This window comes from Pholcus phalangioides, unplaced genomic scaffold, assembly GCF_987345545.1.
Source record: "Pholcus phalangioides strain wild (caught in Gottingen) unplaced genomic scaffold, Ppha-v1.0 ptg000172l_1, whole genome shotgun sequence".
Lineage (NCBI taxonomy): Eukaryota > Metazoa > Arthropoda > Arachnida > Araneae > Pholcidae > Pholcus > Pholcus phalangioides.
The window spans coordinates 7,104,946-7,131,994 of NW_028301637.1; the positions used below are offsets into that span (position 1 = coordinate 7,104,946).

The 27,049-nt window shown below is 34.7% G+C and overlaps 1 protein-coding gene across 2 annotated transcripts in view; it reads left to right on the forward strand.

The window, feature by feature from the left end:
* The window catches only part of LOC149063643 (uncharacterized), a 76,048-nt gene that overhangs the window by 34,449 nt on the left and 14,550 nt on the right, over positions 1–27,049 (forward strand). The window contains exons 11-19 of one of the 2 annotated variants that reach the window (XM_089255805.1): positions 1,485–1,823; positions 7,879–7,985; positions 8,611–8,695; positions 9,973–10,214; positions 18,153–18,258; positions 18,396–18,493; positions 18,970–19,072; positions 19,609–19,914; positions 25,558–25,643. In XM_089255805.1, coding sequence (XP_089111931.1) covers positions 1,485–1,823; positions 7,879–7,985; positions 8,611–8,695; positions 9,973–10,214; positions 18,153–18,258; positions 18,396–18,493; positions 18,970–19,072; positions 19,609–19,914; positions 25,558–25,643 — 1,472 coding nt within the window. The remainder of the gene's footprint in view (positions 1–1,484; positions 1,824–7,878; positions 7,986–8,610; positions 8,696–9,972; positions 10,215–18,152; positions 18,259–18,395; positions 18,494–18,969; positions 19,073–19,608; positions 19,915–25,557; positions 25,644–27,049) is intronic. The other variant, XM_089255807.1, reaches the window with a different exon arrangement.

Here is a 27,049-nt window from a genome sequence, read left to right on the forward strand (position 1 = left end):
GAAATTTGATTAAATTAAATAAATAAATAAATTGAAATTAAATAAATAAATAAATTGAAATTAAATAAATAAATAAATTGAAATTAAATAAATAAATAAATTGAAATTAAAATAAATAAATAAATTGAAATTAAATAAATAAATAAATAAATTGAAATTAAATAAATAAATAAATTGAAATTAAATAAATAAATAAATTGAAATTAAATAAATAAATAAATTGAAATTAAATAAATAAATAAATTGAAATTAAATAAATAAATAAATTGAAATTAAATAAATAAATAAATTGAAATTAAATAAATAAATAAATTGAAATTATAAATTTGATTGATTGAGGATTGTTTGACAGAAAGGCAGAGCACCCCATTGCACTCGGGCAGTTCAGTACACTCTGTCCAATACGCTTTTGATCACAGTTGAAGGTCTTTAAAATATCTCCAAGATACTCGATTATAGATTTAAGACTATAATAGATTATTATAGCTACTATATATATAAATTAGAAGAAATTGAAATAAAATGGAAAAATAATATGGATCAATGAGGAGTTTGTTCTCAAGGGGGAAACCCCCCCCCCCCCCCCCACATTGCTCCAAACTGCAAAAATGTTTCTAATGATGGTAGGCCAAGGTCTAATATAGGCATAAATTTACCGTCAGTTTCCCCGACATTTTTGCGATAAAAAAGCTTTAGAAGTCAAAAAGCAAATATGAGAAAATACAAAATTATAACCAAAAACATGAAAAATCGCATGAGTAGCACAATATTTAGTAGAAATTTACACAAAAGTGTGTTTAAAAGTTGAAAATGTGAAAATTGAAGAATAAAATAAAATACAACCTACCAAAAAATTTGATATTTCATTACAAATACCGTCATTATACCACGTGACATGAGCTAACAAGTTGAAAAACATGGGTGAAGTTTGAAACCCATGAAAGAAGACGGATAACCATTGCCACTCAAGATATTTAAAAATTCAGAAAAAGCTTCTAAAAAATCCTTTGCATTATTACAAAAATTCTAATACTAATATTAGAATTGAAATTAGTGAGAAAATTAACTTTAAATTTAAATTCTTTTCTTTTATCAAAAATTCCAACAAAGGCTATGTTATTAGACGTCTTCTCATTTTATCTCTAATTTTATATATATGTGTGTGTGTGTAATTTCTAAAAAATTGTGATATAGACTTTAATTACCTATAAGCCTTAGTCTTTATTTTATTATTATTTTTCATTTTGTATTTGTTGAACTAGGTAGTTCCTTGTGCATAGTAGTGCCTAGTGTGTGCCCGATTGTGAATGAAATATTGATATACGTTTGTAGACTTAACATAAACAGCATATCTCTCTATCAATTACACCTTCCCAGGTTAGGATCTATAGCTTTAAAAGAAAACTTGTAATTTAACTGGCTACTTAATAAAACTAAATTTTGTTACTTATGTTTAAACAGGTAATGTTCTTTTTTGTTTACAGAAGTTAAAGTTTCTTTGCTCCCTGAAGCACTTAATGTAAGTAAAGATGCATCAAAAATCAACCCTGAATTGAAAACCTGTGATAGTACTGTATCACTCTCTGAGAAGCAAACGAATACATCCAACAAGACAAACATTCTATACCAGTGTGATACCAACCTTTATGATGGGTGCGTGGAAGAAACTAGGTGCCATATGATTGAGAATACTCCCATAAACTTTTCTCGGTGCAGTTCTCTTAGCTCACTGACCCTAGCATCAGACGATGAACTTTTGGCAAAAGACCAAGCAATGCTTGAGGAATGCATTCAAATGGGAATGCCTAAGCAGAAAGATTCTGGTGAGTTTGGTTTTCAATCTTGTCCATGAAAATTTTCTCTATGCATATACGGTCATTCCTCCATATTTGCAGATGTTACATTCTAGGGGTGATCGCGAATATGGAAAATCTACAAATAACTTAAACCCTAAAATTTTGTTCTTTAGGCATCTCATTTTTACAGTATCTGGTTTTGTATGGAAGAAGTAGAACAGGGAGGGGGTGGTCCAGTGATTCAAATTTGATGCTTTCCGAAAAGAAAACATAATGTCTGTTAGTCATTTCTCCTAAATTCCAGTTAACAGTTAATTTGTAACAAGTTGTTCTTTACCAATTTTTATACATATAAAAATGTACTGCAGATGGGTCTTTTTCATGGAAACAATCCATTTCCAATTTAAATTTCCTTTGCTATGTTGCTCATTGTGAACTGGACTTCTAATTCTTAGGATTTCCAGATTATATAATGGCGGTTTTTGTGCAAGATATGTAATACATAACTTGTATACCTTTTTTTTATCGCACCCACAGAAAACAGCACTTTCTACATGAGAGACATGTGGATCCATGGCCATACAGTAGCAGGTGTAGCTACAGCAATGGCTGATCAAATTTTAAGTATTTATCTCTTGATATATGTGACTGTAGACTCATTGGTGCCCTAATAACGGGAAACTGCAGCAATGAAGCTAACCTTTGTCAATATTTTGAATTTTCCTTGCAAGTTTTACACTTTTAGAAACATTTAAGCAACAATCTTGTATAAATATTTTCAGAAGCACCAGAAAAACCTTTAAGAGGGATTTTTGAAACATTTATTGGACATGATCAACTTATATTTTGTTCCAATATGATAATTAGTACCTCAACAGTGTTTCCAGAAAAATTTAGGAAAGAGATAACACTACGAATGATTCTAGAGAGAGATAGCTGACAGTTTTAACAGTTTCTTTACTGACTCTAACCAATTTTTAAACTCTAATTCAGCTTAAAACGGTGTGCATATCTTGAATTCCAATAGTCGTAGTATTTATTTTCAAATGATCATTACTCAAGAATTCCTGCAGGCATCCAAGAAGGTGAGATATGGCGTAGGCCCTGGATCTGACGGCTTGATGGAGAAAAACGTAAAATGTGTGTTTCTCAACCATTTTAATTGAAATTTTCAATTGCTGCATCCCTAATTCCGTTTCTCACAATGCGCTCAAGCTTGCCTAAGTTACTCCAATTTATAAGAATAAATGTGATTCTTTAGTTATGAGTAACTATAGACCAGTATGCAATCTTTCAATTTTTGCTAAAATTTTTGAAAAAATCACTGCTCTATGACTTGATAATTTCTTTGGAAAATTTAATCTAATCCATCACAACCAAAATGGACTTTGTGTGGGTAGATCGACTGAAATGACCATTCATTTACTTCTGGATAGTGTTCGAGAAAATCTCTTTGCAATCGTCAATTTACCTTAGGAGCATTCGTCGATCTACCCAAGGCATTTGATACAGTTCTGTCGGGTATTCTGTTAGAAAAACTATATCATTGTGGCATACGTGGACTTGCCCATAATTTGCTGAAGTTGTACCTCAGCGATCACAAACAGTATGTATCTATTCAGGGCATCTCCTCAGGCTGCCTCTGTATTAAAATTGGTGTACCACAGGGCTCGATTTTAGGATCGTTACTTTTTATTTTTTATGTTAATGATGTTTTTAAAGTGAATAATCCTGCCAAAGTTCACATATACGCTGATGACACGTCTCTTCTTTTCCGATACTAAGACCCTCTGCAGAAACGTTCAACTTATTCTCCCATCATATATTTGTCAAAGTCATAATTTGAAATTTAATCCCTCTAAAACCCAGTGCATGCTGCTCTATGCTGGACCACGTATTATAAATTTTGAAGACATTGTCACTGACTCATATACTCTCTCAATCACTAACTCTATTAAATTGCTTGGAATAATCTTGCAATATAATCTAAATTGGACAATTCATATACATAACCTTTGCATCAATCTCAGAAAAATATTTGAATTTTTTATCGTAACAAAAATTATATGAACAAAAAATTTTTTTTCAATGCTTTATCATTCGCATGTTCAATCTCACATTAATTATTGTATATCTGTGTGGGGTAATCCTAATTACAGTTGCTTTGATCATTTTTGTACAATCCAGCACCGATGCATGAAACTATTCAGAAATGGGATCACAATCTCATAATCAAAATAATGGCCCTAACACAAGTGAAACTAATCTTCTGGTCTCATTGATAGTCTTTATGCCTTGAAGATATGTATAATAATGACATGAATGTCGCTCTCCACTTGTTAATACAAGATATACGTTGACTGGATGTTGTGAAGATATTTATTATTTTAGATGTTAATTTTTTAAGGAAGGAAAAAACTCATCTCTGCCTCTACCGGGAGTCGAACCCGGGTCCCTCGATTGCCATCTGGTGGCTCGTCGTCCATGAGCTATTAGCTGATCGGTTTCACCGTCCATTGCACGGTTCCGTTCGGCATATATACGCTCTAGCGAAGGAAAATCTCTATCTCCTCTGTAGCTTAGTGGTCAGAGCACTCGTCCGGCAATCGAGGGACCCGGGTTCGACTCCCGGTAGAGGCAGAGATGAGTTTTTTCCTTCCTTAAAAAATTAACATCTAAAATAATAAATATCTTCACAACATCCAGTCAACGTATATCTTGTATGTATAATAATGTTTTTAAGACCTCTTAATTCTGGAGTTCATTGTTGTCAAACATGGCAGTAGGAACCAGTCAGGGCATATAATTTCTCTGTTTTCCCTCTGCCAGCTCAACAACACTCACATAATAATCATGACCAAGTTTTTTTTTCTTTAGCATTGGTTCATGTGAATTGCCCGCTTGCCTCCTAATTAATTAATGATTTTGTCAATATTGTATGTATAAAATGAATGCTGTGTATTAATCCGTTTTTTTTTTTTTTTGTATTCATCTGTGTTGTGCAAATAAATCCATCTAATATGAAAACTGCAAATATGAAATCTGTGAATACCAAAGACCAACTGTACTTCCATAGGTCTGATAATGAAAAGTATGATAATTAGTCTGTAATTTTCACATATCTACATGCTCAAACTTTCTAAATTTAGTATATATTTACAGAAGTTGAAAGGCAATCATTAAGAATACTCTGAAAAAGTTTAATGCAGTGATACTAAATACTTGATTTTTTGGGGGGGAGATGATTGTTTTTCTCAAGAGAAGTGCAAGAACTTTCAAATTTTTCAACCTCTGGGATAAGCATTTTGTGGGCAATATTTTAATGCAATTTTAATACATAAGGAAGGTGTGAATATGTTTTTGGTGCTCATAGTTGGTGCGTGCAGATTTTTGATGCTCAGGAGAATTGCTATAGGAAAATTTTGAAAATCCTTGCTGTAGAAAGCACAGGCATGCACACGTTCACAAAATAATTTGTGTGTAAAGCAAATATGGTGAAACTTGTCATAATGATACGCGATATGACATTTATTTTAACTCTTATTTAGATTTGCCTTTGATCTAATGTTAAGATTGGTGACTAAAATCTCAGCTATTCTCAATACAATAATATCCTTTACACTATGGCCAATCCCTTAAAAATAATATTTTTGAAAAAATTTTGAAACTTTTACAAAAATATATTTTTTAAATTGAGTTTGGGCCATTTTTAAACTCTTCGCTAGCTTCTGTTCTGAGGATATCTACTGACATCTGTCTCCGAAAATATCAACATAGTTTCCGCTGTTGCTACTGAATGCATAAGACACGAAAGTGCAGTTTAGTGAACTTTTCTATTAGGGGGAATAACTGCACGTTGTTAGCAATACCAGAGACTGACAGAGAAAGAAAAGTAATCAAGGAAATATCCCATGATCAACTATTTTTTGTAGTAATTATTTGTAAAACTAATATAATTATACAGTATATAGGAAAAAGAGTTGTAGAGTCGTAATAAAAATTAGTGGTTGAAAGTCTTCAAAAACAACTCAGATATTGAAATAGTTGAAAAGTTGATCAGTGGTAAGGTTCTTTAATCTAAGAATGTAACATAACTCATGTGTTAGATAGGTTTGAATATGTCAAAAAAGATTTGATAGAATTTTTCAAGAAACTTATTTAGTAAATTTGTTTTTTTTTCTTTATACACAATTTTATTGTGTTTTGTATCATTTAATGCTCGTGTTAATTTTCTTCTAAGAACAAGATAAAATGGCACAAACAAAAAGTTGATCATCAAAGAAATCCAATTAAGTCACCAATATTCCTACAGGGGATAATAATTCTACAATGAATAAAGACAAATGTGGAAGCAGTAATTTATAGAAATAAATAAATTTGTCTGTAAATAGTCGTTATAATGATCACCATAGTGTAGTCAACACTCGTTACTACGACCATCCATTATAACGACCGATACAACAGGTCCCAAATATAAAAGGATGACGTCACTCTCCGCTATTCATACATAGGTTTTTAACAACTGGCTGTTGCAAAGATGAATTTCTGGAAAAAGAGTAAATTCAACTGCCTTTGCGGGGAATTGAACCCATGTCCTTTCACTTTCTGGATGAATGCCCTAGACCACTAGACTACAAAGGCAACGAATCTTTCTTTGGAGCTTGTGTACACTGAAAGGGACCATACATGGGTGGCCGGACTTGACTCAGGCCAAGCTCACAACTGCTGATGCTGCCACCAGATAGCAACTTATGAAAGGATGATGTCACTCTCCGCTATCCATACAAAGGTTTTTAACAAAAAAGGATGGAAAAATCCATCATTGAATAAGTTTGACCTTGAACTTTGATGCTTGGAGATGAAAGGATATGAAACAAAGATGGTTTAAAGATGTATTGTCACTTCTACAAAGGGCGAGGTAGCTGAGGTCGATAAGATACTGGCCTGAAGTACCAAAGGATGTTTAGAGGTGTCGTGAGTTCAACACCCAGTTTGTCCTTGTCAGAAACTTTCCTGATACAGGGGTACAACAGAAATGTCAATATGACCACAGAAAAAGATTGCTATTGCAGGGAGTCCCCATCAAGGTGTTAGCACACCAACCTTTCGATGAGTATAAAAAAACAAGGCTGCCGTTCAGATTCGGCAATGAATTGTAGGTCCTAGTCTAATTAGCCCTCGTGTGCAGAAAATGACCATGGTGTGACAAAAATTATCAAATGATCACTTCCATAGAATACCTGGTGTTTAATTAGCACCACCATTGCAAACTTTCCTCAATATTTTCTCCCATGGTGGCTCACTCCCATTTCCCGCATGGTTGATTTTTTTACCTTAGTCTAAGTTTTATTGCATAATTTTACTTAATTTCTCAATAGAAGAATATAGATGCAAGTGAACTTATTTTGCTACATGTAGTAAAAATAATGTAGATTTTGGCCATAATATATTATTCTTGTAAGTGGAATATGCATACAGTGTAATGAATGAGTTCACCTCGTTGGGCATTTTGCCTGTTGTGGCGTATTTGTAATTACAACTGCAATTTTTTTTATACATTTTATTGCAATATTATAACAAATTAAAATAATTTTTTTTCAATTCCATCAATATAGTTTACAGTTATCTGGAGAAGCGAAACATTGATTTTTTTAAAACATTTGATATAATGACTTTCCAATCTAACGTACATTTTCCATAGAATGAAAGGAGGGGCATTATAACAAGTGTCAACTGTATTAATTTACTAATTTTTTTTTGCCTGAGAGATAAATGCTTGTAAAAACAGTTCATGGTGGAACTAAACTGAAAAATATGCCAAAAACTGTATGAATTTCACTATGCAGTATGGTGATAATTATGCCTCTTGATATAATGATAAATATCTCTACTACAATATTTTTTCCTTGGTCCGCAGAATATCTTGGTGTCAAAATTGCATTGCATATGAGAACAAAATTCCAGTACTATAATTTTCTTTAAACTCTTGCAAAGAATTGTTTGATTTTTACAGGTTTTTCCATGATGAAATAAATATATATGTATATATATGTATCCTCATTATTATTAACTGGCATTTCAGAAATACATGAGAAAGAAATGGTGACTAAAGATTCAAAAATTGAATTGGACAGTAGTCCACAAAGAGCAGCAATCAATGACATTCCATCTCATGCAGTTCCTTTTCAGGTAGATTTTTATTTGTATTTACTCAGAAGGTGTTCCTATTACAGTGTTTATATGCATATCATATACAGTATAACTTGTCTATCCAAAATCAAGTCGAAACTTTATATATATAAAATTCATTTTCTGCCTTCTTACATATAATTCTCTATACAAATCTACAATTTTAGACAGATTGTCACCAAATTTTGCATATATATACCAAATGTGGGATTCGACTTGAATGGTAGGCTACTTTAAAAGTTCGCCAGAGCCCAAAATTTGGGCAAAATTGGGCGCAAATGCCCAAAATTTTATTTATTTACATTGGTTTGCCACTTCTTTAACTCTTTTCAATACTAGTGGGATATATATAGTAAAGAGAAAAAAAAATCAATCTTGAAAGGGTTAATGCTGAGAGTATATAGAGAAAACCTGGGCAGTGCCAGGTATTATAGCTAGTAAGGTTTAAGATGACTTGGGAATATTTTAGGTCAAATAACATTCGTGTTTTAGAAATAGTATTCAGAATGAACCTACACTTGAGGAAAGGGAAGAGAATAATACATATATAGAGTTTGATGTTGAGTAAAAATTTTGAGGAAATTTTTTTTTTTCAGTCTTATGATGTATCATTTTAATCTTTCAGAAATTTTTGGATAGTTCTGTTGGAAGTGAAAAAAGCCAGTCACCAGAACATAACCCCTTGAAAGAGGAAAGGAAAAAATGTATCAGTAAGTTTAAGTAGATATTACAGTCGATTCTCGTTTCAACGAATACTGTCGTAGGGAAAAAAGTCTCATTTTAACTAAAACTTCTTTAATCCTCCAGAAAAGTTTACACAGGAACAATGCAAAAATCTGAAATACCTTTATAATGAAATTTCATTATTACAAAGTTATTCCTCCAATTTCTTGGAGTTTGTTATAGCGGGATTTGACTGTGTTTCATTTACAGTTACTTTTTTTAATCCGATAAGTTGGAGGCTTTCAGGTGACTGCATTTGATTATTTTTAAATTTCCAGAATAAAAAAAACATATATGTTATGAAGTTGCTTTATAGTGCTAGTCCATGACATAATGTTTGGATACCCCATAGGTGCCAGTGCTTCCAATTTTTCACCCTTATTAAAATCTTCCGGTTGAAAATTACATTCTTTAGATTTTTCAAATGTTTATAGAAAAATTCCTAAAAATCTTCAAATTGTGCTTCTGTTGAATGAAAAATTCCTAAAAAAAATATTCTTTCTGTTTTTGCAACTCCAGGTAGACCATGTTTTCTTATGAAAAATATGATCAATTTGATTTCAAGTATGGAAAATTGGTAATTGTCACAAAATATGATGTCAAGATCAAACAAAATTGCCAATCATTGCTAAAAAAATTAGAACGGCGAAAAATATGGGAATGTCCTGCAAAAAAGGGGTCATATGGTCATTTAAAGAAATCCTGAAAATCCGGTTTTCCCTCCTTTTATTTGTATGCTATGTTTTTTTCAGTCCGAAATGTTTCATCACGTGATAAACTACAGATTTTTCTAACCTGGGAATTGGCACCTGTGTTACCCTCATTTTATGCAACTTGCATAAAACCTTTTATCTTATATGATTTTTCACATCTCCAAATACACTGACAGGTGACGAGCACAAATCTAATTCTGCTTATGTAGGACCCTGATCATCTGAGTATTGATTAACTGACTTCCTGGTTATCTGAGGTTCTTTTTGTTAATTCATTTTGAGAATTAGATGCAGTATACCAACTTTGCTAAATGCCTAGTGTCGCTGTAAACTGGTTCACAGAATTCACAAAGTGTGAAAAATGTCTGCTTGTTTATTCCCTTTGATACTAAAATTCTTAGGGTTTGGATTATCTGATTTAGGTCTGGTTCACATTAACTCTGATAATCAACATTCTTTCTGTATTTATATCTGGATATAAAAGAAGGAAATTTGCTCATTTAACTTACAACTATTCATGTGTTTGTACTTATTATTTTATATCCACTTAGATGAACCACAGAAGCAAACAAGTATCATTAGTCTGACTGAAGGAAATATCCAGAGTGCAAAAATTGATGTTCATTGTGATAATGATGATGGGTCTAATAATTTTTCTGATGCAAAAAGCAAAGAATCTATTTCCAATAAAGCTACTGATGGCTCGAAGAAATCGTTGTTGGACACTGGGAAAGAGAAAGTTGAATCAAAGATTGCAGATGAAAAAGTAAAAGATATACAGAATAAACTGAGTGTGAGCCATTTTATGAAACATGTTATTTTTATTTTGATAGGTGCTATAAAATGTGATAGATAGTTATAATTAGCAGCCAAGTGATTATGTGGGCATCATGATAGACTAGCATTGGGAGAACCCAGGTTTGGTCTATGCTAGCTGCACAGTGGTGGCCAGCTGAAATTTGTTTTCCAACTCTGAGACAATGTGAGCAAGCCAATTTTCTTATTGCAGGGTTCCCAGCAAAATCAGTTTGATTATTTTTTGGACTTTCCCTGTCCAAAACTTCAAAAGAAAGGGTGGACGAGAAGTCTTGGACACATTTTAAAAATTAATCACAAATCAACCAATTGACATAAAAAGGTGCAGTTTGCACTAAAACACCTATTATGGCCTAAAATTTTTTTCTTGTAATACATTCAAATTTAGTTCAAATTTCACGCACAGGTGGCATTGTAAAAGGAAAAACTTGGCATGCTACATAAAATGCAACACAAACAGTGCAAAATTAATTTTTATGGCAATTTGCATCACATAAAACTATCACATTTCAATTTTAACACCCTTTTTAGCTCAGACTACATCTAAATGGGGGGAAAAGGGTGCTTATGTTGAAATATGGTAGTTTTATGTAATTCAAATTGACATAAACATCAATTACTCACTGTTGCATTTTAAGTATTATGCATTTTTTTGTTTTACAGCATATGTGAGTGAAATTAGAAATGTTTTTGAATTAATAAAAAAAATTCTAAGTCATAAGTATTTTAGTGCACCTTTGTATGCCAAATGGCAAATTTGCTATTAATTTTGAAAGTGTGTCCAGGACTTCTCATTCACCCTGTATAATTCAAAATCTTAGCCTCCCAGATTTCGAATGTTTGTTTTTAAGTTTACATTTTCATTTTCTTCCCCTCACGGAACTTTTCCCTGACTTTTATCAAATACTTTCATTTCCCTGACTTTTGCCAAATATTTTAAATTTTTTCTGACTTTCCTTGACCATTCCTCATTTGATATTTATTTCATGTATAAGTAAAGAACTCGCTACATGGTTAGAAGAAATTAAAATAAAAGAAATAAACTATAATAAAACATAAGTAAACAAATGTAAGTCATAAACACCACAATAAAAAATTCAGAACTTTGGTGTATAACAATGGCTACAAACACAATCAATCTTCACACAAATCTCTGTATTTCATACTTCAAAAAAAAAAAATTATAAATTTTATATAGGTTTGAAATAGCAAAATTTAATAAATCAATAATATTACTGGTATAAGTAAATTATTACTACTTGAATTACTAATATATATATATCTTATATCGGAATAGAAAGAACAAGTTAACAGTACATGAGACCCACTTTCTGTCTCCAGACTGTTTCAATAGGTGCAAATGCCCTTGTGTTTAATCCTGAGAATTTTACTTTTAATGAAGCTTTTGTTACACAGAATCTAAGTTGTATCAATAAAGCTCTTTTTATATCCAAATATCAATTTCACATTTTAAATAGGGTACCATACAAAATACAATTTAATGTGGAAAATTTGGGGAATTCACATTTTTTAACAGATCAATTTGAACAATTTGATTTAACAGAGTATTTAGGATCAATGGCAGATGAAATTTAATGTATCTAGGGTTATGAATATGACAAAAAAATTGGAACAACATACTTCAACAACAATAATTACTCAATATCAGTTTTTATTGACTTAAAAAGAGCTTTTGTTTATGTAGATCTAACTCTGTTATTACATAAGATAGAGAGAGCTGGAATCTGTGGTGAACAGTTGCGATGGTTCAAAATGTACTATTATGGATGAATGCAGGCAGTCCATATAGAAAATGAAATAAGCAATTAAAAAAGAGGTATTAATAAAAAAAGGAATACCTCAGGGAATAGTGCTAGTCCCCATTTTTTCTGCTTCATATAAATGAATTACGCCTTCTAAAATTGCATGGTAGAATAGTATCTTTTGTGGATGACACTGTATTTATTTATACAATAATGTTGGCCACCAAACCAGAACATGGCTAAAATGTAGGCCGAGACCTAAACATGAGAATGTGATTGATGGTGACAGAAAAAAAAGTTTTATATTTTTCGAAAATATAAATGGCATGGGTGAATCAACGACAGTGGAGGGGGGAGTAATTTTCTGTTAGTTATGGTATGTGGAAAGAAGCTAAATTTAAAGCAGTCGATGGAAGCGAATATAGGGTTTATCTTAAGCGGATGATCAAGTCTGCTAGAGATATATGTTGGCTTGGAGGTAATACTGGTAGTATCAAAATTTAAAATTCTATGGAAAATTTTAAAAAGCATATTTAATCCAGAAAAAAACAGTAGAGAGGAAGAAGACTCAGAGGAACTACTTAGACTCAGAGGAACAGTACTTAGAGGAAGAAGATTAAGTTCGCATTTAGTTTGGAAACAGACACAAAGGAGGACCAACTGTCATAGATAAAGCGGGCGGGTTTATTTTGTATTGGTAGCAGTGTAGAGGAGTCTCAAATTTCGGAGGCATAGGAGAGGACTGGAAATATATAGGTTTGATAACAGAAGAGTCTAACATCGCGAGTAAAGTGTTTAAGGTTATGGCAAAGGAAAAAGAGTGTATTGAGACATTTTTGATAGATATAATCTATGTGTTTATTCCAGCGCAGGTCTGCTGAAATGATAACACCAAGGTATTTATATTGAGAAACCTGGGATAGGTGGAGGAGTTATTGATAGAAAATTCGAAAGGTAGTTATATGAAAATTCGAAAGGTGGGAGTTGATGTGAAATTCTCATGAGAACCGTTTTAGAGATGTTGAGAGGCATTTGCCATGTGGAGCACCATTGGGAGATAGAATTTAGATTGCGTTGGAGAAGTTCTTAGTCTTATTCGTGATTTATGGTACTGTAGATTATGCAATCATCAGCAAAAAGTCTAGTGGTACAGTTGAGGGAGGTCGTTAATAAATATTAAGAATAAACGTGGGGAAATTACTGATCCCTGCAGGGTCCCAGAATTTACTGTGGTCGATAGAGAGCTGTGGTCTTTGAAGGGGACATATTGTTTGCAATATTTTTGGAAGGCTTCCAACCAACTGAGCAATTGAACATTTAAGCCAAGTGTAGAAATTTTAAGTAGTAATTTATCATGGGGGACTTTGTCATATGATTTTGAGAAATCTAAGAAAATGACATTAGTTTGTAAGTTTTTATCGACGGCTCCCGTATTATATGTTGAAGATAGAAATATTTCTCATTTCTTAACTAAAGTTAAAGATGACCTTAGACAGATTAACATGCGCCTAGCAAAAAATAAATTACTTCCAAGCGTAGGAGAAAAAATTCCTGTCTAAAAATTAGAGATATAATACCAGAAACTCCAATATCACTAAGATTGCACATTTGTAAATACCCTCCGCCCTCAAAGCTGTTCTTGCAGTAACATAGAAAGAGTAAGAGAATATACCTATTTAGGTGTAGTTGTACAAGATGATCTGAAATGAAATAGCCATTCTAACAATGTCTGTAATGCAATTAGAAAACAAACTGCAGTTTTATATAGATTAAGAAATATTATAAGCCTGGAGCTCCTTAAAACGGTTTTCGATGCTTAGACCCAATCAAGAGTAACGTATGCTATTATAGTGTAGGGAGGTGCCTACCACAATAACATCAAGAGCTTAATTAACACCTATAATTGTATAAAATGTAAGATAATGACATTTAATAATCCAAATCTACTAAAAACAGAAATTTTAATGCTTGACCTTAGGCAAATTTATGTGTATGAAATGATAATTTTCATGACTAAAAACCATAATTTAATTCTCAAAACTAATAACGATAGAACCTCAAATAGATACAACTTCTTGTATTCAACTCCAAATCAAATAAATACCTTGTTCAAAAAAGTATAAATTACCTATGACCAACCATTCGTAACAAATTTGAAAAAAAAAATCATCAGACCTTAGAATAAATAAGAATCTCAAGAAAGAAAGTTTTATATTTTCAAACTCTATAACAAATTCTGAAATGTGTATTCAAAATATAAATGGGTAGCCAAGGCAACATTTGAAATACCTTTAAAAAATAATAAATCAAGAGCATGCCGTTTATTGTATATATAGCAATATTTTTTTAAGCTCTATAACAGACCAAGTGGGTCCTTAAGTGCTGTGCATAGTGTATTTATTGTTTTGTTACATTGTCTTTCATTTGCTTTTTTTTTTTTTTTTTTTCATGGTACAGTATCCGTGTTGTGTCGTTAAATAAATTTTTTAAAAAAAGTCATGTTTCATGTTTAGTATCCAAAGGTGAAAAAGAAAAATTTTTTCTTTAGAAGAATTTTGTTTGGGGTTGATCATATTTAGCTCTGATTGTGTAATTTGCACAAAATTTTGAGAGGCAATAAATTTTTCTAATATGGGTACAGAAAATATTTTTGAGGTTTTCACTATATGTAGATGCCCAAATTTCTGATCCATACGACAAGACGGGTGAAACGATCGATTGATATAATCAAAGTATCATGTTTGTATCTGTAGCTGTTCCTTTCAAAAGTATTTGGTACAACAAACCAATTTCAGTTTTAGCTTTAGCAGAGGATTTCAATTTTACCGTATAAAAGGAACCAGAACTTGAAAGGGCACTATGTATACTCTGACACCACCTCTGATGGCTGTCCAGAGAGAAACTATTTATAAGTATTGCTATTGGGTGATCTACAAAAAACCATATAATCTTAGTCTTCTCAACATTAACTTTCAGATGAGCATTAACACAATAATTATTAAGAACATAAATTTTCTTCTTCACATTTCTAGGCAAATTTCCAAAAATCACATGAATAACGCATTCATTAACAGTTCTTACAGGAGGGATATCTGATACATTTAGTCTATCGGTGAGATCGATTAGGTACAGATTAAATGAAAGACTAAGGGAATCTTGCCCTGCAGAACTCCACATCTGAGTTTTGTTTAAAATGTCAAACCGTACTTGGTTCATATTTTTAAAGAGGCTTTATTGTGTATATCCTGAACAATTCCGATAAATTTGCAACTAATACTGTATTTATAAAGAGTATGCAAAAAGTGATTATGGTAGATGCTGCCAAATGTGCTTGTTAAGTCCACAAACAGAGCATACAAGGTGCCATCTCATACCATTTTTCATTTTCCCGATTTGCCATGTCAATAGGAACCATGTATTGAAAAAAAGTCTTGCCACAAAGAGCAACAGACCCTAAAATGATACAAATATTCAGTCATTACATTTCATTTAAAATTTGATGCATAGAGAGCAGCACTAATTTCACAATCAATGCCAGATATGCACCAGAATGTTTGATCCATTTTTTCCTTATGAAAGGCAGTAAAACAACAGCGAATTGTCCACTGTGTTGGCATAGAAGTTCAACACGTCTAAATTTGACTTCCAGAAGTGATAGGAACATTTAGAATCAGCTTCAAATAGTTTGTTTCTTATTAACCATAGTGTTGTATGTATAAAATAACTGATTTGATAAAATGAAAACACAAGTCAAATTGTTATAATAGTAAGAGTGTTGAATGAATGAAATTTTTTTCAATTCAAGAAAGTCATCAGAGGTTATTGTTTGCAGTCATGCCATGCTAGATCTTAACCTAATTTGGAGTTTTATAATTTGCTAGCTATAATATACAGCGCTGTCCAGATGTTCTTAAATTACTGGGAGGATTGAAAAAGTGACAAACCATTATGAAAGAATGAACTATTGTACATAATATTGGCAGCATTAAAGAAGTGACAAACAATTGTAAAGGCGTATGCATGTCTGAAACGCATTGCTAGGGAATCACTGTAACTGAAGTAAACATTCTGAAAATGATTGTTGAGACACAGGAACCATTGTTGTCACACTTCAACCACTGTTTTTTGCCCATTTCGGACATTTGGCCAGCTCTGGCAAACTTTTACAGTAGTCTATCGTTTAAGTCGGGTCAAGTGTGCTATGTATGAAAAATTTGGCGCCGCTAGATCTAAAATTGCAGAATTCTCTATGGTGAACAATCACACAGAAAATCAATTTATCTATTCTATAATATAAAATCACAAACAAACTCGAAAAGGGCCTGTTGCTAAGCAACCGAGTGACGGAAGTGGGTGAAATTTTTGAGTGACGGAAATCTGTTACGGAAGTGGGTTCGATTCATATATCAATATTCACATTCATATATCGTACATTCATATTCATATATCGATATGATATCATATATCATATATCGATATGATATCATATATCATATATCGATATGATATCATATATCATATATCATATATCGATATTGGGTCGATATTCACATATCGGGACCCATTTGACCCATCGGGACCATGTTATGTGCATGTACCAAGAGGCTCCTACATCCTACAGCAGAGCCCTTAGGCTGGAATTTAGATTTCGGGCCCCCAAACCAGCTTTTCAGGGGCCCCTCTGTGATTAATTTATAGTGTGAAAAATCAAAAAGTGATAAGAATCGTTGTGGCCCCTGTCAGCCCTTCCTTTGTGGGTGGGGGGAGGTCCATGCCGAGAGGTATATATATGTATAATATACACACACAACAGCAGTGCTCCCAACACAGGGTCGGGGTACCCGGGGAAGATTTCACGTATAAGTAAAAAGTTTTCATTTCCAGGGGCCCTTGATGGATCTCATTGTTTTCTTGCTGCTTTAACGTTGAAAAATTTCGATAGCGGAAGCAAAAGATATATCCAGTCTGGGGCCCCACCAAAAGTATGCGAATTGGTGTCCCGGGTAATTGGTTGGGGGGGGGGGTCCTGGATTTTATTCGTTGGTAAAACGAATACAAATGAAAATTTTTCATGGTACTCGCTCCGTGGGATGGCCGACAAGCTTCCAAGTCGGGGGCCCCATGTTTACAGGTTTGATTTTGGGGCCCTGGACGAATCTCATTCTTTTCTGTTGTAGAATTCGCAACAGCGGAAGCCCGAGATAAAGCCAGTCTGGGGCCCCACCAAAAGTATGCGAATTGGTGTCCCGGGTAATTGGTTGGGGGCCCTGGATTTTATTCGTTGGTAAAACGAATACAAATGGAAATTTTTCATGGCACTCGCTCCGGGGGATGACCGACAAGCTTCCAAGTCGGGGGCCCTATGTTTACAGGTTTCATTTTGGGGACCCTGGATTTTATTCGTTGGTAAAACGAATACAAACGAAAATTTTTCATGGCACTCGCTCCGGGGGATGACCGACAAGCTTCCAAGTCGGGGCCCATGTTTACAGGTTTCATTTTGGGGGCCCTGGATGAATCTCATTCTTTTCTGTTGTAGAATTTGCCACAGCCGAAACCCGAGATATAGCCAGTCTGGGGCCCCACTAAAAATCTGTGTATTGTGTCCCCGCTACTGGATGTGGGGCCCTGGATTTTATTCGTTGTAAAATTGATAAAAATGAAAAATTCTCACAGGGGGGTGTCCGACAAGCTTGCAGGTCAGGGCTTCATGGAAATGTTGGCAGGTTGTAATTCGGTGCCCCTGAATGTATCTCATTGATTTTTGTGGTTTAACATTGTAAAATTTGCAACACATCTGTAGCCCAAGATATATCCAGTGTGGGGCCCCACTGAAATTCAGCGAATTGAATCTGGGGACCCCCATGGGGAAGTTTTCTGGGGATACTTGATGAATCTCATTTGTTTTTTGTTGCTTTATTATTATTTTGATTAAAATTCGCTTCTTCAGTAGGCTGGTGCTTTCACACGTCCCTTTCCCCTTTTCCATAGCACGCTGATGAAGTGGGACGAAATAAACAAGATATGTCCGGGAGAGAAGTGGGGGGGGGGTTGGCCGCCAAAGGCGGCAGGGGGGGCAGAGCCCCCCTAGTATATATATATATATATATATATATTGATTCATGTTTATGTATGGTTATTTTTCTTTACAGAGTTCACAAGATTCTGATAGCAGTTGTAATGAAGAAGATCAAAAACTATTGTTGCAATGCATCCAGGCTGGTATTCCCAAGAAAAAAGAAATTAAAGATAATTCAAGTAATTTGAATTTGTTATGACTTTTTGTGTAAACTCGCTGTAATATTGGTTTGAGGGTTTAGGTTTATGGTAGAAATATTTTCGATTGAATTATCCGGGGTAGTAAGTTTAATAGCTTTGCTCAATTTTCATTACAGACAGATCCGGAAAATGCTGTGATAAGTGTAAGTGCAATATATATCCATCATCTAGCAGTTCGAGGACCAGTTCTTCATACAACGCAGCTCCAAATAAGGTATTTTATGTAATTTTTATTTGTTATTAGAAGTATGATGAGACTGACAAAATTCTTGAAATTGTTCTCAAATTTCATAACAAGGTTTAAAGTCAGTGACAAAGTACTGAATAGATGAGGCTTACTTTATATATTCCCTCGAGGTAGAAGCATGAATGTGCAAATTTTCCCCCTTTTTATTAGCTGGTTGGATACCTTATTTTGCTATCAAAGTTTTGTCTGAAACACGAATGCGTATCCCTATTGAAACACATGTTTCAAAACATTTCAGGAAAATAACTTCCATAGGGTAACATGGGTAAAGTAAATATTCAAATGTCATTTATTTCCCATGTTCTTTTTTCCCCCCTAAGACGTCGCAGATCTATGCTACTAGCATGAGGGAGATATATACCAGTCAAATTGTTTATGATGAACAAATTGTCAAATTGTTATGATTGTTTATGATGGGGGTTTTTTTTCTGTCATTTCATTAGACAGCACAAATGATTGGCAGTTATGTAAATAATGAATCCAGTTCCTCAATGTACAAATACTCAAAAGTACCTTCATCAAAAGTTCGAACGAGAGAAACTCAAAGTAAGTTTTTTGAAATTAATATAAACTAGTGTTTCAAATACTACACTTGCTTCCAAAAGTTAAGCAGACAATGTAAATTAGCTGTTGAAGCACAAGGGTCAAATAGCTGTCTATGATACATTTTTGCAAAATTGGTTTTTTGACTGAATAGCATTACACATAGCTTCCGTTACACATTCCTCAAGCCAGTTCTGCATAAACCAACAGATAACATTGCTTTGCCACTTTACACAGCTGCAATCAAGGCAGAAAATGTGTTTCCCTAATTCAGGGATGACTTTAATTGTGTCTCCTCTAAAGTTTGAAAAAGCAACATTTTTCAAACCATTGTTCAGTTGAATGCTTCAATTTTCAAAAGCTCAGTGGAATTTGAGTGGCTGAAAATCACTGCGGGTACAGCTGGCAGAATGCAAGTATCATATGTTACAGCCAATCAGGGTTGACTGCCTGAACATATGGCTAGTCAATTTATCTTGTTTTGTAATTGAAAATAAAAATTACTCATTATTTGAAAATAAAATAAATCTCCTTTCTAGGAAGATCTCAACGTTCACCGGGTATGCAGTCACATCTTCCAGTGAGCCGTGAAAGCTCCAAGGTACACAGTAGTCAGAGAAAGACACAAAGCTATGGAAGAGCTTCCTCCAATTTCAGAAGCAGTTACGATGCGCAGGCAATGAATTACGGGCACTATACAAGTGACGGCATTGGGTATTATTCTCCTCAGAATCATTCTCACAGTACTTCCATTACTGCTTTGGATGATGAAATGATATTTCCATCTGATAGGGAGCTCATAGAGGAATGCATTAGAATGGGCATGCCTAAACCAAAGCATAAAGGTATAACCACATTTTATTTCAAGTATTCTGATTTTGAATATTTCGCATATGTAAATTGTAATATCAAATGCCTCAAAGTCCAGGGGAAAAAATTGAAATTGCAAGAAGTTCAGTAATATCCTGACTTATGTCAACCTGCATTTATCTCATCTTGTCTTAAGAATAATTTTTTTTTTCAATTACAAGCATTTTGAGCAAAGCTTGAAGCTTTTTGACATCGTGTTCTAAAAAAGAGATGTTTCCCAAAGAGAGGCATTAAAAAAAAGACAAATGGGTAATCAAGAAAATCTTCAAATTTACCTCCTGAGGACGGGGGAAGGGACATTACTATTGAGTTTATCTTGACTTATACATCATCAGTCTTCGAACAAATTACTGTTGTAAGTAGGGGGGCATCACTATATAGTATGAGGATTATGTACACTGGTGTAAGAAATTAAGAGAATTTGCAGACTTGGTCGATTATCTCTAGAACTATTATACCGATTTTAATGAAATTTGATATGGACATACATTGATACAATACAAAACAAATAACCATTCAATAATTGGGATACACATGCATTATCGTGCGTAACACTCATTGGAGTCGGAAGGTATGAAACAGCAGTTGCAGAATAAACAAAAAAATGGGTTAATAGATGGGTTAATAGGGGGTATGGTCCCCTCTTACAGATATACAGGTCTCGCAGCGTGATTTCATATTTTAAATAAGGCAGTTTATCATTTCCTGTGGCAATTGGTCCCACTCGTTCAGCAACGCTGTTTTCATTCCCTGGATGGTTCCCGGAGGGGGGGGGTTGCGAGTTGCAATTGCCCTCCCCAGAGCGTCCCAGACATGCTCTATAGGGTTAAGGTCTGGAGATCTGGCTGGCCAATCCATCCGGCGAATATCCTCACTCTCTAGAAAATCATCGAGCAGAAGAGCTCTATGTGGCCTCGCGTTATCGTCCATTAAAATGAACTCAGGGCCAACTGCACCCCTAAAAAGGCGGACATAGGGCTCCAAGACCTCATCCCTATACCTCACATCAGTCACAGTGCTTCTTTCAAAGACATGGAGAGGTGTGCAGCCATCCAACATGATGCCTGCCCAGACCATTAAACCTCCTCCTCCATAATGGTCGATTTCGCGGACATTGGAGGGTAGGTAGCGGGTCCCTGGTTCTCTCCATATGAACGTACGGCGAGAATCTGTGCTTAGGCTGAGCCGGGACTCATCAGTGAAGAGAACGGTCGCCCATTGATCCATACTCCAATGTCTATGCTCTCTGCACCATCATAAACAGATTCTCCTGTCCGTAGAAGTGAGCGGGACGCAAACAGCAGGTGTTCTTGCAAACAACCCTCTCTCATGAAGTCTTTTGGAAACAGTCACCCTTGATACACGGATTCCTGTGGCTGCATACAAGTCACGAGAGAGCTGAGAAGCTGTAGCACTCCTGTTACGCCTCGCTATAATCGACAAATTTGGATTTTCTCTGGCCGTCGTGGCTCTTGGATGACCTTGCCCAGGCTTTCTCTCGATGGGTCCGGTATCCTGGAACTGTTTCCATTAGTTACATACGACGCTGGGCGTTAAGTTGAACTCTCTACAAATCTGGATTTGAGATTGGCCTGCTTCTAGCCTCCCCACAATTCGCCACCTCATTCCATCATCTAAACGTTGGTGGTTACTCATTTTTACTGTTACAATTTGGAATTAACCGATTGCTGCAAAATAACACCAAGAAATTCGCCGAGGTGTGCTAGCGAACGAAATGCGTCTTAACTTACGCGCGCTTATAAAGCCTGTTTCTCTACTGGCTCCGCCTACACACACACGTGTACGCTTACGTATTTGACATACAAGATTTGCATTTTTGTTTAGAAGCAGTGGTTTTACATTCAGTTCAGTTCTTTTCATGAAATTCAATAAAATATGCTAATTCTCTTAATTTATTTCACCAGTGTATGTACTCTGATGGAAATTTCCTCCAATATCAAAATTTTTTTATTTGCAAAAGACAAACTATAAAGCAATAAATGAAAATGCTGGGGGGGGGGGGATAACAAAAAACGAATGTAATTTTATCACAGTATTGATGTATACAGTCTTGAGTATGGTCATAATTATTTTGTAAATATTATATATTGAAGAAATTTACTTTTTTAGAATTTTACAGTTTTATGTATGCATACATAATCTTTACAATCCCTGCACAGTGCTAACATGGATATGAATTTTTTTATGTTCTTGAATGAATATTCAAGCTTTTTATATTGATTAAAAAAAGTATATGTGTAATATTGATTACACTTATGAGATGGAATGTTAATGCACACATGACATAACATTAAACAGCTTATTTTGTTACTTTACACTTGAAAAAGGAAAAAAAATGTTGAGTAAAATCAATTCCATGAACCCTTAACCATCAATTAACTGATTTTTGAAGAAATTTATGATGGTTGCAATTTGACATGGTTTAGACTTATGGGTAGGTTGTTCTATGGAACCTAGCACTGTGACCAGAAGTCTATGGTACTATTGCAAAAAAAAAAAAAAAAAAGTCTTTTGCCAGTAGACTAACAGATGTTAGATTATTTTTTGTAGATCTACTGCAGTGTTTCCCTTCCCAAAGTGGGCGATGGAATGGTCCTGGGGGGGGGGGCGATAGAATCTATGAGTATAACATGGGATCCTATAGGATTTTATGAGTCAGGGGCGATGAGAGAAAAAAAAATCATGAAGAAGGGGCGATGGATCAAAACATTTTGGGAACTATGATCTACTGGAAGGACACCCTAGTCCCTTGGAGTCACAGAGTGAATGTTCCTAATTCATTTATCTTTTGTGTTTCTGTTTTTGTCTTTTTGTACTGGTTGTCATGTTTTTGTTGAATAAAAAAATGGTTCGAAAATTTCCTATTCTCTTGCAAATTGTACTATAAATAATGTTTGGCACTTGCTTTCTACTTTGATCCTGTTTTATTGGCCATTGCTAATTATTTTTTGCATACTTCCAGGGATACACTTACCACAGGTTGAAAACTGCTATATGGCAGCAGAACAGATTTGTTTGCACTCTGGGAAGCAATACAGTTTGCACTGAGTGGCCCCTTTATCATGACCACCTCATCAATATTTCCTTGGGTCACCTCTTGTCTTCAATACAGCTTTGATTCTTATTGCCATTAGACTCTACGAAATTTTGATAGGTCTTTTGTGAAATCTGAGATCATGCTTGATGAATAGCACTTTTCAATATTGTGAGATTGGGTGTTGTGGATCTAGATGTCTGGATGGCTCTTTCTACCTCATTCCACAAATGCTAAATGGGATTGAGATCTTGGGCCATCTAAGCAAAGTAAACTCTTCTTTATGTTCCTCAAACCAATCTTGTGCAATACCAGCACTATGACATTTTGATAATTTTTGTCGCACCACGGTCATTTTCTGCACACAAGGGCTAATTAGACCGGGCCCTACAATTTATTGCAGATTCCAAATGGTAGGCTTGTTTTTTTATATTCATCGAGAGGTTGGGGCACTAACCCCTCAATGGAGGACCTCCCTGCAGTAGCAATATTTTCTACGGTCATGTCGCCATTTCTGTTGTACCCATGTCAGGAAAATTTTCTGACAAGGACGAACTGGGTATTGAACTCGTGACACCTCTAAACATCTTTTGGTGCTTTATCTTATCGAGTATCTTATCGACCTGGGCCACTGCGCCCACCAGCACTATGACAGAACGCATTAGCTTGTTGAAAGTAGCCATCATTATTGGGATAAACCATCACCATGATGCAACACACTTGGTCAGCAATGGTGTTTAAATATGCTGTCTTATTCAGACATTCATGAACACGAATTAAAGGACCCAAAAGGCATGTACGAAAAACATTTCCCCAAACTATCACATTGCCTTCACCAGCTTGAAGAAGCAATGCACTTGGCGTCCATGTTTTCATGCTGTTTCCACCAAATTCTCACTCAATGATACTTCCTACTCCCATTGGCTTGGTGTAACTGAAAACATGATTCATCAGACCACATAGCTTGTTTCCAATTATTCATTTTCCAATCCTTGTATGCATTAATGAATTCAAGACTTTTTTCTTGTTGGCTGCAGACAGCAACAGTGTACAAACTGGCCTTTGTCTCTTATATCTTATACGATGCATTGCATTGTATGGCAAACAGAGATCCTTTGAGATGATCCTTGATTAAGATCTGCTGCAATTTGCTGCATTTTTTCCGTTCAGTTGTCTTTCATAAGTCTGGAAGCTCTCGGTTTCACCCTAACATTCATCAGTCAGTGACGACCACAAGTTTCATATTGAGACTCAGTTTTTTGCCTGTCAGTTCAGTCTTTAAATATGGCAGTCCAGTCTTTAAATACTTTAGCTACAGCTACTCTTGAACATTTTACAGATGCAGCGGTTTCGCTGATACTCACCTCTACAATCATACCATCTTCAAAGTCCATCAAATCACATTCTTTCCCCATATAATCACAATTAATTAATTGATACTACACTGTCTCAGGAATTTAGCTTTTCTTTTATATGTAAAAGAAAAGCTGAATTCTATATACTGCGGTACCTTGGCTAACAAAGATAATTCATTCCATAATTTTGTTCATTTGCTGAAACATGATTTCCCATAGGTTTCTATACAAAATTGTTTAATTCGTTCCAGATACTGCCCAAAATTTGAAGATAAGCTTCTTAAAACACCTATTACTGCTATAAAATATAAGACAAAAACTGACAGAAGGCTAAAATGAAAAGCCTAGAAATTGGATGAATGAGAATTTACAGGAAGATGTGATACTGACATTGTACACAAACAATGCCAGCTTTATTCTACTAAAAGTGGTAGATGTAGCTGGTGTTGATACATCCCAGTCGAGTTCGTAGGTGTCCCCATCTATCTGTGATTTGATTAGCTCATTTCTGTGTCTGATACACACAGATGAAAAGATAAGCTCCTACAATATTCAGACCATTCAGTTTGATGCTGACTCTTGCACTCAAAGAATGCTTCCTTTAAAAACACTGGCCTTTTTTTTAAAATCCATTTTCTATTAGCTGAATTCATTTTACCTGAAATGGTTCAGAACCTTACAAAAGAGAGGTCAAGATACATCTGGAAGAAGATTCCGAGGTAAAAGTGAGTTAATCTGGCTCGAGTGACAGTAATTCTGATTTAGGTTAAAACACTAAAATTTAGCTGATGAAGCAGCTATTTTATGTTAGCACATGCATCCATATCAATGAAAATGTTTGTTAGTCGAATCCATATTCATTAGTGGAGGCAGAAAAATCACGGAAAAAAAATTTTTTGTTAGCCAAAAATTTCATAAGCTGAGGCATCATTGCTAGTCTAACCCTCTAGCAGCAACAGTGTGGCACTATACCTCATTTGCTAAAAAATGGTCAGGTGGCCATAATAAAGTGGCCACTCAATGTGTATAAAATGCATACACACATGTTCCAACTATTTTTTTATTTGGAAACATTTTCATAAAATCATTTTCTGAAGTGTTTGATTTTTTTACCGATTTTTCAAATCATATGGAATATAAATATAATAGAAAAATTATGTACCGATATCAAATGTTAAATGATTGGTTTTAAATATCACTTCATCTAGTTGAATACTTTGGCAAAACGAACAGCAGTAACCGGAAGAAATCAAGCTCCTATCAGCAGAATGCAAGTGAAAGTTCCCATCATAAGGTGCTGTTAATTTTATTTTGATTAGCTCATCATTGAAATTACTATTTGCTAGCATTTATTTTTTGCATCTTTATTTATTTAGCAATTGAAACGATTTTAAGACATTTAAAAAATTCGGATCCATATTTAACAGTTTTTTTCTCAAATAGTTGGCCCCATAATGTGGCAAATTTGTTGCCAAAATGGTAGGCTTGGAAATAAAAAATGTAATATTAAAGACTTAATACTAGGACAGATGTTTCGCTCTACCTAGAAGGACCAATACCAGTCCAAATGACCCTCACTGTGGTGGTCGAATGGTCTTGATGATGGATTCGTATCGCGAGGACCCGGGTTCAAACTCCATTTTCGCCACAGTCATAGTCGGCTGAAGTTAGTTTTTTGTGGTTCCCAACTTTGAGTGAATGCAAACTGATCTACCCTCTTAAGAAGGTCTCACCACAGAGAGCAACAGGCTACAACGATACAATTATTCAATCATTACACTTCACTCATAGTTTGAAAAATTGTGATGGCAGCACTATAACAAGCATTACACAGAAACAAGCTTCAAATTAGGTTCTAAACATGTACACATACATTTCTCAGCATGGCTCAGATTTTCAACTACCTTCTAAAGTCTCTTCATTGAGACAGAGGGACGGGCCATGATCTGGTTAGGAGGTCAAAATGACGGAGTTTATTTTCATTATAAAATCTTGATTTCGATAAGTTCTTTTAGTTTAAATGTAAATATATGAGTGGTATATATCAAGGAGTGTGTGGGGTAAAACAAAAGTGAGGCGAAAGCTGTAGGCCTGACAGTGAGAGCCGGGATGACGATCAACACCAAGCAAGACGACAGATGTGATCAGCATCAGAAAGGGTAGTGGATGACTAGGGACATATCACAAAGATCATGAGAAGACATAACTTTCTGGAACCAGCCAGCGACGCTCTAATTGTATAAGTTATTTTAACGGCATACTGCCAAATGAATAGACAAGAAACTGACCATAAGCCGATCAGGAGAGCATACTTGCTCCAGTAGTTGGGTGATGAATGACGAATGTGTTGCAATCACCAGTTCTCTGGGTATTTAATGCAGAAAAATAAAGTGTGGCTCGGTCCATCTCCAGGGACTGACCTTCTCAGAAAATGTTTATCAGAACATGGCCGCAATGGAAAAATAGTGAAACAAATTTGCATAACAAATCAATGACATTGGATTTTGTAGAAACTTTGGTACTGTAATGTGGCATTAACAACAGCAATTAAAATGGCAATGCGATCAAGGTCGAACATTTCATAGTCTATGGAAGTGAAAATATAACTACTTATAACCATGAGTAAGAATAGGACTCTTTCTGCCGGGGGTCTATGGGTATGTTACAATGACATACACAATATGTACAAAAACATCAGTC